Source organism: Miscanthus floridulus, chromosome 11 (genome assembly GCF_019320115.1).
Source record: "Miscanthus floridulus cultivar M001 chromosome 11, ASM1932011v1, whole genome shotgun sequence".
NCBI lineage: Eukaryota > Viridiplantae > Streptophyta > Magnoliopsida > Poales > Poaceae > Miscanthus > Miscanthus floridulus.
Genome location: NC_089590.1, coordinates 55,539,384 through 55,552,137, shown reverse-complemented (window position 1 = coordinate 55,552,137; position 12,754 = coordinate 55,539,384). Strand labels below are relative to the sequence as shown.

General features: G+C 44.6%; 1 protein-coding gene and 1 pseudogene across 2 annotated transcripts; both read left to right on the top strand.

Annotated features, from left to right (window-relative positions):
• The first annotated feature begins 552 nt into the window (after positions 1 to 552).
• LOC136493140 (uncharacterized) lies at positions 553 to 3,667 on the top strand (annotated as a pseudogene).
• A 1,120-nt stretch (positions 3,668 to 4,787) lies between these two features.
• LOC136493246 (uncharacterized) lies at positions 4,788 to 10,057 on the top strand. 2 transcript variants are annotated; one of them, XM_066489307.1, is made up of 9 exons: positions 4,788 to 5,046; positions 5,170 to 5,240; positions 5,647 to 5,711; positions 5,793 to 5,837; positions 5,920 to 6,000; positions 6,712 to 6,779; positions 7,014 to 7,062; positions 7,738 to 7,898; positions 9,570 to 10,057. In XM_066489307.1, exons 1-9 carry the CDS (start codon positions 4,859 to 4,861, stop codon positions 9,631 to 9,633), a joined length of 792 nt encoding a protein of 263 aa, XP_066345404.1. In that variant the 5' UTR covers positions 4,788 to 4,858; the 3' UTR covers positions 9,634 to 10,057. The 2 variants fall into 2 exon arrangements, with proteins under 2 accessions (XP_066345404.1, XP_066345405.1); XM_066489308.1 differs by lacking the exon at positions 9,570 to 10,057 and adding an exon at positions 8,173 to 9,515.
• Positions 10,058 to 12,754: the final 2,697 nt, after the last annotated feature.

Genomic DNA, 12,754 nt, shown 5'->3' with positions numbered 1-12,754 from the left:
CTTCGTTTTTTTTTATCGGGGTGTAGCTGTACATGTGTACACTCATGTCCCTTATTGGCTTCGCCTCTGATTTGATGTATCCAGATCCTACTTATGGGTTTTCAGGCCATCATATCTAGATGCTTTTTATGTCCTTGTAGTGGGAGATAGGTTTGTCTTATTCCTTTTTATGTTCTCTTCTCTAGGATTCATGTATGAAATGTTTACATACCTGCACTAATTGCATCAATGCAATGTCCTTCAGCTGCGTTGATTATATTGTAGTTTTTCTTTTCCTGCTTTCCTTGGATAGGAATCTCACTGTCCCTATCCCTGCTCCCTGGATACATGTCTTGGAACATGATGTATGGCCAAAATACGAAGTAGGCTAGTAGGCAGTAGCTGCAATCTTTCAAATAAAATACTGAGTGTGGTATTTGCTAAACGCTTTTCTAATCTCTGGCAGTGGCATGTTAATTGATCTGATGTAATTATGTGTTTATTTGTTACTTGCATTTGTTGAAAGCACCTTTTTATTTTCATCTTCCCTTACAATATTTGTATTTTCAGGATAATGGCTCGCCGTGGACACCTAGATGGACTGACTGCCCAAGCTCCAGCTCTGATGCGCCATGGTTCCTTCGCTGCAGGCAGCCTCTCTAGCCACTCACCTTTGCAGTCTTCATCCACACTGGAGATGCTGGAGAGCAAGCTTGCCATGCAAACTGCAGAAGTGGAAAAGCTTATCATGGAGAATCAGCGGTTAGCATCAAGCCATGTGGTCTTGAGGCAGGACATCGTTGATACGGAGAAAGAGATGCAAATGATCCGCACCCACCTAGGTGAAGTTCAGACAGAGACTGATTTGCAGATTAGAGATTTATTGGAGAGAATCAGATTAATGGAGGCAGACATACATAGTGGTGATGCAGTGAAGAAGGAGCTTCACCAAGTGCATATGGAGGCAAAGAGACTTATTACTGAAAGGCAGATGCTAACCCTTGAGATAGAGAATGTGACTAAAGAATTACATAAACTCTCTGCCTCTGGTGACGGTAAAAGCCTTCCTGAATTGCTTGCTGAGCTAGATGGGCTACGGAAAGAGCATCATAATTTACGGTTTGTGACAATGTTCCTTCCTTACATTTTTTGCAACTGCCTGAGCTTTGTTTTAATATGTCTGTGTTTTCCCTTTCCATTGGAAGATCTCAATTTGAATATTGAGAAAAATACAAACATCAAGCAAGTTGAGCAGATGCGGACAATGGAAATGAACCTGATAACCATGACTAAACAAGCTGAGAAGTTACGTGGTGATGTGGCAAATACTGAAAGGCGGGCACAGGGTAAATATTCTCATCCTCTTGATTTGGCCTGCAAGTTATCCTCATTCCCGTAATTGTTAGGTTTTGAGTTGAACCTTACTGGGCTGTACTCTTAGATGGGAGCAGTATTATTTCTATTCCATCTGTTTTGTGTTTAGTTTGTGAAGACTGCTAGGTTTTTTGTCCTAGTAGTGTGAATCTCAAAACTGCTCGTTCATAAGTTTCCCCATCTGAATCCTGATTTCCCTACTTTCAACAGAATTTGCAGTGTGATATTATCATTTGTAGGTCTTACCGTCTTAGTAGGAGGCTAGGAGTAGGGTAGGCTAGGAGTAGAGGGTAGTGGAGGCGAATCTGGGCCTCCGCATAGAAGTTCTATGGCCCATAGATCCCCAACAGGCTGAACTGCAGGCCTATTTAATGTCTCACCATGGATTACTGTTGGAATGAGCAATTCGGCCCCCCTTACTACTCCGCCATTGCGTCTTGGGTTAATGACACGTGGGTTGCTTGTATTTGGAGAAAACATAGTGTAAAGTGTCCGTAGTGGATAGTCTCTTGTACAGGAGGGACGGCATCATGGTCTAGATTTGCAGACATAAATCAGAACAATACTTTATAAAGTCTGATTAGTTTTAGTCATTTATCAAGTTTTTGCCCATTGTATGCTGCAGAGCACAGTTCTGGGGGTTGGGGGGATGACCAACGGAAAAAATCATTAGTGGACAAATGAAATAGAAGTCACGAGTGCTGACCTTTCTAATTTTATAATGCAATACAGTATTACGGTTACATACATATTGTTTCGAAAAGTCAAGTTGGATATCCAGTTTGACATTTTTTTAGAAGAGTGGATATAGGAACAAACTGAGTCTTTTGTTCATCATTCCACATTCTGTGTTACCGGCTTAGTACAATGTGTAGTAACCACTGCCATTGTATTGACTGGTTCTCATTATAGTTCATTGTTGTGACACAGCATAAATACATAGCTATATTTTCCTCTGGAAATGAATAATTGTGTTGTTTACAGTCTAGAAAGGTAGGCATAAGTTACGTATCAATCCTTTGAAATTGTCCATGATTTTATTGCACTTTAGCGCATACTAATCTATCATTAGCAATATTGTATCAAAAGTGATTGGCCTAAACTAAGCTTCAACTTATCTAGCAAATTTGCTACACCTGATTTCTGTGGTACAGCTTAACTGGAAGCTTTTGGTAGCTGACATGTGAATGATAGGTTTTCTTTTTCAAACTTACCTGAGGAGATGTTGCCTAAGCTTTGCCAATTTTTATATCACAAGCATTTTATTTTGGGCTTCAATATCATAGCTGGAAGCATATAGGACATAGCAAACTGCTCTGTAGCTCAAGGCCTCTATTGTATAGAGAGGAAACCTTTGCATATACAATTTACGAGAAATTGAAATGATTAATTTTCTGCGCATGTGTGCATGATTTTTTTTGAGATATACATGTACATATTTTACTCCTTAATTGCATAATACCATACTCTAATATTTTATTTCCATCCTTTTTTCTCAATGAACAGCAGCTGCGGCTCAAGCAGCGGCACATGCAGCTGGTGCACAGGTGACAGCTTCACAGCCTGGGACAGCTCAAGCTACAGCGGTTTCAGCAGCAGCTACAGACCCATATGCAGGTGCATATGCCGGTTACCCCTCGGCATATCAGCAGGGAGCCCAGGCTGGGGCATATCAGCAGGGAGCACAGGCTGGGGCATATCAGCAGGGAACCCAGGCTGGGGCATATCAGCAGGGAACCCAGGCTGGGGCATATCAGCAGGGAGCCCAGGCTGGGGCATATCAGCAGGGAACCCAGGCTGGGGCATATCAGCAGGGAACCCAGGCTGGGGCATATCAGCAAGGAAACCAGGCTGGAGCATACACCTATGCTTATGATGCTGCCACGGCTTACGCATATGCAGGTTACTCTGGCTATCCAGTTGCAGGCTATGCGCAAAGTGCAGTGCCCAATTATTCCTATGCCGTACCTCCACAGCCAAGCAGCGGTGCAGCTACAGACGCCGCAAGCCTGTATGGCGCAGCTGGTAGTGCTGGATATCCTACTGGGCAAGTTCAGCCGAGCAGTGCCACTGCAAATGCAGCGCAACCACCTCCACCACCGCGGGCAGCACCATATCCTAGCACATATGACCAAACCAGAGGAGCCCAGAGGTGAAATCTGGGGATGTAAACCAGATGGCTGTTTGACATGCACATTTGTTGAGCAGACAATTATGTAGATTCTGTCATGCCGCTTTTGTAGATTGATTACTGGCTCAGTTATGTAGATTCAGTCGCGGATAGCTTAATTGACATCATGGAAGACTTGATGTATGCTCAACTGTTGGTACATGGGTTGATTGGATTAGCTGTTGGTTAAGGATGATTCGGCCAGCAATGCGGCATTAAACCACACACAAAAAAAAGTGTAGCGTCGTTATTCTGTATTCTTTTATATATCATCTATTTGCAAGTATAGTGTAGGACTGTAGGTCGTAGCGTCGTTATTCTGTATTCTTTTATATCATCTATATGCAAGTGTAGTGTAGGACTGTAGGTCATGGTTTGTGTATATGTTGATGTAGTCAGGTCCAAAGTCAATTGGCTAAATGGCCTCCTCTTACATCAGACCTTCAGATTCTGGAAAATCCGTAGACGCTGGCTTGTTAGTAAACCAACCAAAACCCTACAAATCTGAAAAAGAGTAAATAAACCAACCAAAAGCCTACACGCACGGAGCTGGGTATAGCCGCAGCCCGCAGGCCTTCTAGGGCGGGTATTGTTCTTATAGTTGCCACAATAGCTCTGTAACTACAAACTATTGTTGGATCTGGTAGCATCTCTGTTTCTGCCACATTACCATTGATATGGTTATGATGACATGACGCTACTGTATGCACATCACCATATGAAAATTGTGAATATAATAACTGGTTAGATGCAGCAGTTTGTGATTTTCCATGGCTACTTAGCGCCTATAGCGGCTTAAAGTCGTTTTAATGTGTTTTTACCGCTGACACCTACGTGCTGTTTGGCTGGTTCCAAAGTAACCTAAACGTTAATGAAATTAGTTCAAACTTACATCCCGCCGGTAACATCCGCAGCTTATTATCATTTATGTTTGCGTTACATTCCTCCGCACCAAACAGCTCGCTAGTTTCTTACTACCTCTGTCCAGAAAAAAGTACAATTCTAGGTGCATTTTTTGGTTAAAGTGTTCAAAAATTTAACCAAACATATAGTTAAAAAATATTGATGTCTGTGATGCTAAATAAGTATATATTATAAATATATCTTATGACAAATCTAACTATACTTATTTGATATTATAACTATTTATAATAAAATATACAATTAGTCAAACCTGAGATATTTTAAACTGCTAATGTGTTAGAATTGTATTTTTTTATGGAGGGAGTACATAAACAAATTCAGAAACACAGTGACAGTTTTTTCTTTGGAAAATTCGTGTGTTCTGCTTGCCCTCCCTCCCTCCCTCCAGGCTCCAGAGCCTGCTGCCTCTCCATGGCCTGGATCTGGATGGTCCCCGTGGCGGGAGCCGTGCTCCTGTGGGCGACCTCTCTGGGGCGGATCCTCTCCTACCCTGCGCCGTCCTGTGTGCCCCCGAGCCCGCAGTTCATGCCCCCTCTCCGCGACGACAGGAGGAGCCGGAACGTGCTGCTGGTCGTCGCCCACCCCGACGACGAGTCCATGTATGCTACTTCTCCTTGTGTTTTGAGTGCCCAATTGCCATGTCTGTGAAACATCTGCTTAGTTCTCGTTTGACATGTTGCTTCGTTCTTATTGTTTCTTTATCATCTTTTGTGTTGCTACAGGTTCTTTGCTCCAACCATTCTTTTCCTCAAGTCAAAAGGTCACAATATTCACATTCTGTGCATGTCCCGAGGTTAGATGGCAAGCAACTGACGCTATATGTTTGTTTATATGTTGCCCTATACATTTGTTCATCTGAGCCCAGCACCGAACAGGAATGGCCAATTGGCCATTGTAATGTCTGCTAGGATGCATCATAAAACTGTCATAGGCAACCATGATGTCTGTTTACTCTATGCTTTACAGCACAAATTAAATATTCATCTCTGATGGATGGATGGATGCACGGTGCTTAAACATGCAGTGCCATTGTGTATAGGTGTTTTTTAGTGAATTAAGAACAGTGATAGCCAATGAAGTAAAAATAGTACCCTGTACATCTCAAGCATTATCGGTGCTTTTAGCAGTAAGTTTAATAGTGTTTTTAACCCTGACATGTGAACAGAAAATCACCAAGAACTAACTTATTCCTTCCACAGGTAATGCTGATGGTCTCGGAAATACTCGTAAAGAAGAATTGTACCATGCCTGTGACACCCTTAAGGTACTCAGATCGTTAACTAGCTCATTTTACCCTCAAAGAGCAAGCTTTGTACAGTTGCTGAATCAGCTCATGTCATTACAGATTCCACACGAACAAGTTAAAGTCTTGGACCACCTGAAATTGCAGGTACTCTGTTTTGGGTCCATACTTGCATACCTGTACATACTGTTTCAAAAAACATGTGATCTTGACCCTATACATTTCACAGGATGGATTTCATGAGAAATGGGACCATGGGCTAGTAGCAGAACTTACTATGGAGCATGTCCAACTATGGGCCATTAACACGGTAGTGGCTACATCTCAGAGACCTTATGAACTTCAAAATACATGGCATTTTTAGTATTTTTTCATTGAACACGCAGGAGAGCTGTGTATCATTATATCATTATGGAGATTAGAGCCCCGCACAGTTCATACACATACCTAGCAGAAAATAAAACTCATGTGGCTAGTAAACATGAAAAACAACCCTGGCCAATCATTAAATTCCAAGCATTTTAAGTATGCTACCAGCTTCTCCTCTCGCTCTTATTCTTGAGCCATTGAGTGTGCTTGTTTCTTTGATCCTCCATATTATAGTGTTGAAGTAACATGAGTAGTTGAGTACACAAATGTGCGGGTCTGCATTATATGTAACACACGACATGTTTACAAAGCAAATCTCACAAATTGCCAGTTCTTTTTTTAACCTCGGAATAATTTAGCAAATGACATATTAGGGTGATGCTTGTTCAAACGTTCTCATCTTTTCTTCAGAAAAAGAACACTTGTGACTACAGTTTGCAAATTCTACTTAAAAATCCTGAGAGTGAATCCTTGGTATCTGATACATCTGAATAAATTTCCATAATTTCAAATCTCAATATGATTTCCTTGCTAATACTGTACACCATATTCAGTTGCTTTACCTTCATTTGCTATGTACTTAAATTTTTTGTACTTATTTTGTTTTACTTTCTAGGCCCTACTTACTGATGCAATATTTGATGCCATTTAGATTGTGACATTTGATTCATATGGAGTATCAGGGCACCCAAACCACAAAGATCTTCATCACGGCATATGGTTAGTTCAGTTATCTGGTTTAACACTGCATGATTAGCCACATGCATGAATCGCTGAAAACATTGGGATTCCAATATGTTGGGAATCAGAACTGTTGTTGTTCTTTGATTGTACACAACTTGTTCTCATTTCATTTACTTTTGCATTTTTTACTACACATATGCATGTCACATTTATGAGATAGTTTTGTATTTTTATCACTCAGTCTTAAAAACTCTATTTCTATATGAACAGCAAGTTTCTCCATGCAAACAGGCAAGGAAACGTTGAAGCTTGGGAACTAGTAAGTTTTTCCCTTAAATCCTTTGACAACCTTCTTTAGATTTACTTCTCAGAGTGATTTTCACTGTAGAGAGGGAGATAATATGTGTTACTTTCTTGACTTTGTCAGTGCTATGTTTAGCAAAAGCTACGGATCTCACTTCGGTCGCAAAAGTGGTTTCTTTAGATAGTACAACAGCTTGTGTTCCACCGTTGTAGCGGTGCCTTGTGTTAGTGCTCACCCCATTGCTAGGTGGCATCTGGCCATCTTGCAATGACGGGCGTGTAAAACATTCTAACTTCTTCTTAATGAAACACATGCTAAGCTAGTTCCTGAAAAAAAAAAGTCAGAAACTGAGAATCTATAATGTTACAGCATACATTTGCCATCTCTATTGGGGTGATGACCTAGTATTTTAAATATTATTTTTTCAGAGACTTTGGCACTAGGATAATTAACGTCCTAGTTGATTTTTACATGGGAAAATTAAGCTGTTGTGTTCTTAATTCTTATGCTATATGGATATTGGATAAAGACAAAGCTAGTGACTTTACTATTTAACATCATTTCTGTATATATGCTAAACTTCCTGGCCACCTTATCTTTAGTTTATTGTATCATGTTTTTTCTTCTTGCTGGAAGTAGCACATTAGTGTGCAGGAAAGATGATCCATGCTGGATTATTTGTAAATGCAGGCAAGCCTGAATATTCTTCGCAAGTACAGTGGTCCGGTTGACATATGGCTTTCTTCGTTGATATCCTTCTCAAGGTCAAAGCAATCAATCTATACTCTAGTTAACAGTAGACCGTCCAAAAGCTATGAGGCAATGGCTGCACACAGAAGTCAGTGGGTTTGGTAAGTATAAGAGTTTCATATTTGCATTTTCATGGAGAAAGCATTGTTTCTGTCAACTTTAATAGAGTGCTGGAGATCAATCCACGTAGCCACTATAAGTTCATAATGAAGTTTCTGATTGCATCATATTTATATCATTGCACACAATATATAATGGCTAACATATAATGTGTCGGTGCAGAAAGTGACCAACACGTAAATATTTGTAGTTTTGCTGTACGTTGTGATCGGATGTGGCCTAGCACTCAATGACACAGGGTTTATACTAGTTCAGGCAACGTGCCCTACGTCCAGTTTGAGTCGGTCGGTGACTATTCCTGAGCCCAGGTGCTCGAAGTTTGCTGTGGGGTTACAAACAGAATGAAGTAAGATGGGGGGTACAAGAGGTCCGGTCGGACTCTGGTCTGAAGGACCGAGAGTGACGGGAGCTCCGCTATGTGCTAAGTGTTCGAACGTCTGTTGTTCATCGAGATCCTTGGTCGATCGGATCGTGTGTGTTGTTCGAGTTGTTGTGGACCGATTCAATCCCTTTGTTGGGAGAGAGCGCATCCCCTTTTATAGATGAAGGAGATGGCCTTTACAAGTGAGAGAGGGAGAGTGTACGTACGCTAAGTCTTGTTGCCCACGCCGTCGGGTACAAGATGATTGTAGGCGCCCATAACACTGTTAATGTCAGATGCATGTGGGAGGTTGCGTCGTCTTCTTCTGGTATGACAGACGTCGGTGCCTGCCATACTGTTGATGCCCAGAGGCATGTAGGTGATTTTACCATGTACGCCTGGTATGGTGAATGCCGGCGCCCACAACACTGTTGATGCCCAGAGGCATGTGGGGGGGAGTCTTACCGTGTTTGTCTGGTATGGGAGTTGATGGCGCCCACAACACTGTATGGCAAATGTCGACGCCTATAACGCTGCTTGGGTTCTGACATGCCAGGAAGGTTGCAGGGTACCCTTCTGACATGCCCTGTTGGTACTGTCCTGCAGGTGTACAGGGTACGGTCCTCGGTATTGCGGTTGACTTGAGTGCCCTGCCTTACTTTCTCCGTCCGTTTCCTGGCCCTCGCCGAGCGGGCGTCCCCGGTCGGTTGGTCCCAGTCGGCTCTGATTGCGCCAGGCGGAGAAGAGATATAAGTAGGGGTTCGGCGCATCCCCGGAGGCGCGGTCGGAGTCGGAAGTGGTGTTTGGCCAGGCCTTTCGGTCGGAGAGGCCGTCCGGAGGCGGGCCGGAGTCGGAAGCGAGCGTTGTTCCTCCTTAGCGAGGCCTTCCGGTTGGAGAGGCGGGCTGGAGTCGGAAGCGGGCGTCGTTCCTCCTCAGCCAGACCTTCCGGTCGGAGATTGGATCGCTCTTCTGACCTGTCGTTTAGGTATTTGGGCCGGCCCAGGAGTTGCGCGTCATTCGCAACGCTGTCCACTGGGCTGAGGCTTTGTTGGGAAGCCGGTCCACGAAGGACCCCGGGTTCATGAACCCGACATAATGAGTCAGCGACTTGCTAATTGCTGCCAATACAGTGTATCATCAAGATGGCATCTATCAATACCTTTTAGTTGTATCAGGAAACAATATGGGCTGTGTTTGACTCAGCTGTTACGGAATGTGTTTTTTTCTCTCAAATATAGGGAAGCTCTTTTCTGAATTAAAGATAATCAACATGTTCCATGTGTCTTCGCAGGTTTAGAAGATTGTTTGTCATCTTCTCGAGCTATACGTATGTAAATGTGCTACAGAAAATTTAACATGTGATCTAATGTCATGTCAGAGCTATCCGCCATTCTCGTCTCCAGTGTCGTACTTATACATTGTCAATTGTATGTATCAAGGCCTCAAGGGATTCAGCTGTACATTTTCTGTCCATAGCCAGTGCTCATTGTGTGACAGTAGGACTTGTTCCCAATTTTGTAGTACTACAGAATTTGTAAGTTCTTAGCACTGGAGTATGCTCAGTAGCTTATGGGTGTGGTCAAACGATTTCTGGTTCAAGTTTGATGTCCTTAATGAACTGATCTGCTAATCCTTTTGTACTACCTGCCACTAACAGAATCCTTGAAAAAATAATCACTTACCCGTTCGCTGGAGGCCAGTTCACAAATCATTAAGAATCAAGGGGCCTATAGGAAAGACTCCCCGTTTGAAAATGCAGACCCCAATGCGACGAGTTGAACGATCCAAATAAGTACACGATGAATGCACCTATTAAAATCTTCTTCCTTCCTTGTCTCCCCACTATGGGAGTGTTTTCCTTTGTCTCCCCACTATAGGAGTGTTTTGTTGTAAGGCTATCTCTGTTCAAGCTTTGCGATGTAACTTTTAAGTGTTTGGTGGCCTTGTTAAGGGGGCTCGTAGCCAGTGCACGAACATCCCCTTAGCCAGGCTTAGCAAAAACGTGTTGGGCGACTGTTTTCGCGGAGCCAGGCTTGGCTAGTGTTTGCCTCACCTCCTGACTCAGGTCCTTGCTGCCTCACCTCCAGCCCTTAGGTCTCTGCACCTGCATCTTCCACACCTCCGAGCACCGTGCCAAGCTCCAAGAGCACCCCACGCTGCTTTTGGGGGCTGTTTTCACAGAGGAGCATGCTTGTGACAGTGGCGGTTTGACATCTGTGCTCGTCACATGTTCGTTAAAATGTCTCAAATGTCCAAATTTTTTATAATTTAGCCCCTTTTTTTGAAAGTTTCTCACAAATAGACCTCTGGCGGAAAGAATTCATAAAATGGACCCTTAGCTCGGCGCCATTGATGCTGGCCCTACCTCGGCGCCAGCGTCTCTGGCACCGAGCTCCTGGGCACATAGGATGGCATGGCAGGAAGCTCGGCGCAAGTCTGACTGGCGCTGAGCTCGGCGCCGTAGATCTTGGCACCGAGCTCGGCGTCAACGTTAATGGCGCCGAGCTCGGCGCCAACGTTAATGGCGCCGAGCCTTTAATACCTACTGGGCCCGCGCCTTTCCTCTCTTCTTCTCCCTCTCTCGCCCTAGCATAGCCGGCGCCGCCGCCCTCTCCCGCGCCGCGCCACGCCACCGCGGCCGCGCGCGCGCCCCGAGGCCGCCCCGCGCCGCGCGCCCAGCGGACGGCCAGCGCCCCTTGGCCGCGCCGCCCCCCCCCCCCCCCCGCCCCGCGCCGCGCCCCGAGGCTGCACCGCCCCCCGCACCGCGCCGCCGGCCTCGCCCCGTGTTGCCGCCGTCCAGCGCCGGCGTGCCTCCCGCGCCCGTCGAGCCGGACTCGCCGCGCGGAGCCCCGGACATCCCGCGCCCGCCGCGCGCCATCGCTGTCGTCGGCCGCGCCATCGCCGACCCCGCCACCTACAATGGCCGGCCGTGCCACCGCCGGTCCGGATCGTCGGCCTGACCCAAGCCCATCGTCCGCTGCGACTCCTTCGACGTCCACGGAGCAGTCGTTGGAAAGGTAAAAATTATGAATATGTAATGTACCTACTTAGTTGGCATTTGTTATTTACTAGTTAATGTGATGACTCAGGTAGTTGATTTAGTTAGTGATCTAGTGAGATATATATGTAGATAGATAGTAGTATAGATACATAGGTTCATAGATATAGTTAGATAGCTACTTAGATATGTAGTTACATATTTAGTTAACTACATATGATCTAGCTATTTAGTGAGTACACTGTATATATATATATATACGTAGTTATTATCTTGATTACTTAGTTTGTAGCTAGAAAGTACTTGTTAGGTACTATCTATCGTCTAATTTTGACTAAATGACATGTGTTTCGTTACGTGTTTGAACTAGATGGACAACCTAGTGATCATATATCATGGAGGCACCGTTGAAAGCGATTGCTATGAATATGTTGAGTCTCTTGATATGCAAAGCGTGCCTGTGCTATTCAATGATAGACCTTCATTTAGTGAGATGGTTGCAAAGGCTCGGGAGGAGCTGCATTGCCTTGGAGATGATGACATTGCAGTTGATGGTGTACTGCACCTAGGTTCTCCTCCGAACATCTTCAGGCGAATGATCTCAATTGGTTGTGCGGATCAGTGGGAGAACTATGTGAGATCGGCTATGAAGAGCCAGCTGCAATGTTTAGACGTGGTTGTGCGTCGGGTGTTAGTTGATCCCATCCGTCATGGGTTTACCCCAGCAATGGATCATTAGGCACACATCGACCCTCCCGTTCCGGAACCTTACCTGCATGTGCAGATTGCACCTACAGTTCCCGATGCTCAATCTGCCCCCAATGCGGTATTTGTAGATGGTTGTCAGACTCATGTTTTCGTGGCATATCCTCCTTATGAGATCCCTTTGACACAGAATCATCTGAGTAAGTGTCTTAACCGCATAGTTTTTGGGAGCTTACCCCGTTCCTTACATCTATTTCTTTTATTCTTTCCTCATTTCTGTATCGATGTTGCAGGAGACATTCCTGAGAATGTGGATGTGCCCCTTGTTGCTGCGCAAGTGCACTTTGGAGATGGATTCCATGGCTCCAATAGTGTTGAAATTATGCATGATTCAGAGCCATATGAGATGGCTAGGGCACTTGATTCTGATGATGATCGCCCTGTTGGAGAGCTAACGGAGAGTGATGTTGAGATGATGAGGCGTATCTTTCCTGGCCGCCGTGATCCTAGAGTTCACGAGTTCAGCGATCTTGCTCATTCCGATCAGGCGTTTGCAGAAGGACGTGATGATGAGCTCCTAGAAGCTCCTGAGGTCGGTCCTAACATGGTAATTGAGAATGGGAGGGTGTTCAATGACCTCCCTGCTTTGAAGAGGTGGTTATAGGCTTTTGTAGTGATACGAAAGAGGCCTTACAGGGTATTGCATTCATATACGGAGTGCCGTTACATAGTTGTGTGTGACAAGGAACGCTGCCCATGGAGGGTTTGTGCAC

Excerpts from the sequence above, each read along its gene's own strand:
- LOC136493246 (XM_066489307.1), top strand. The coding sequence starts at position 4,859 with ATGGCCTGGATCTGGATGGTCCCCGTGGCGGGAGCCGTGCTCCTGTGG. Across the intron at positions 5,241-5,646 it reads CATTCTGTGCATGTCCCGAG|GTAATGCTGATGGTCTCGGA; the intron begins GTTAGATGGCAA and ends TTCCTTCCACAG. Across the intron at positions 5,712-5,792 it reads ATGCCTGTGACACCCTTAAG|ATTCCACACGAACAAGTTAA; the intron begins GTACTCAGATCG and ends ATGTCATTACAG.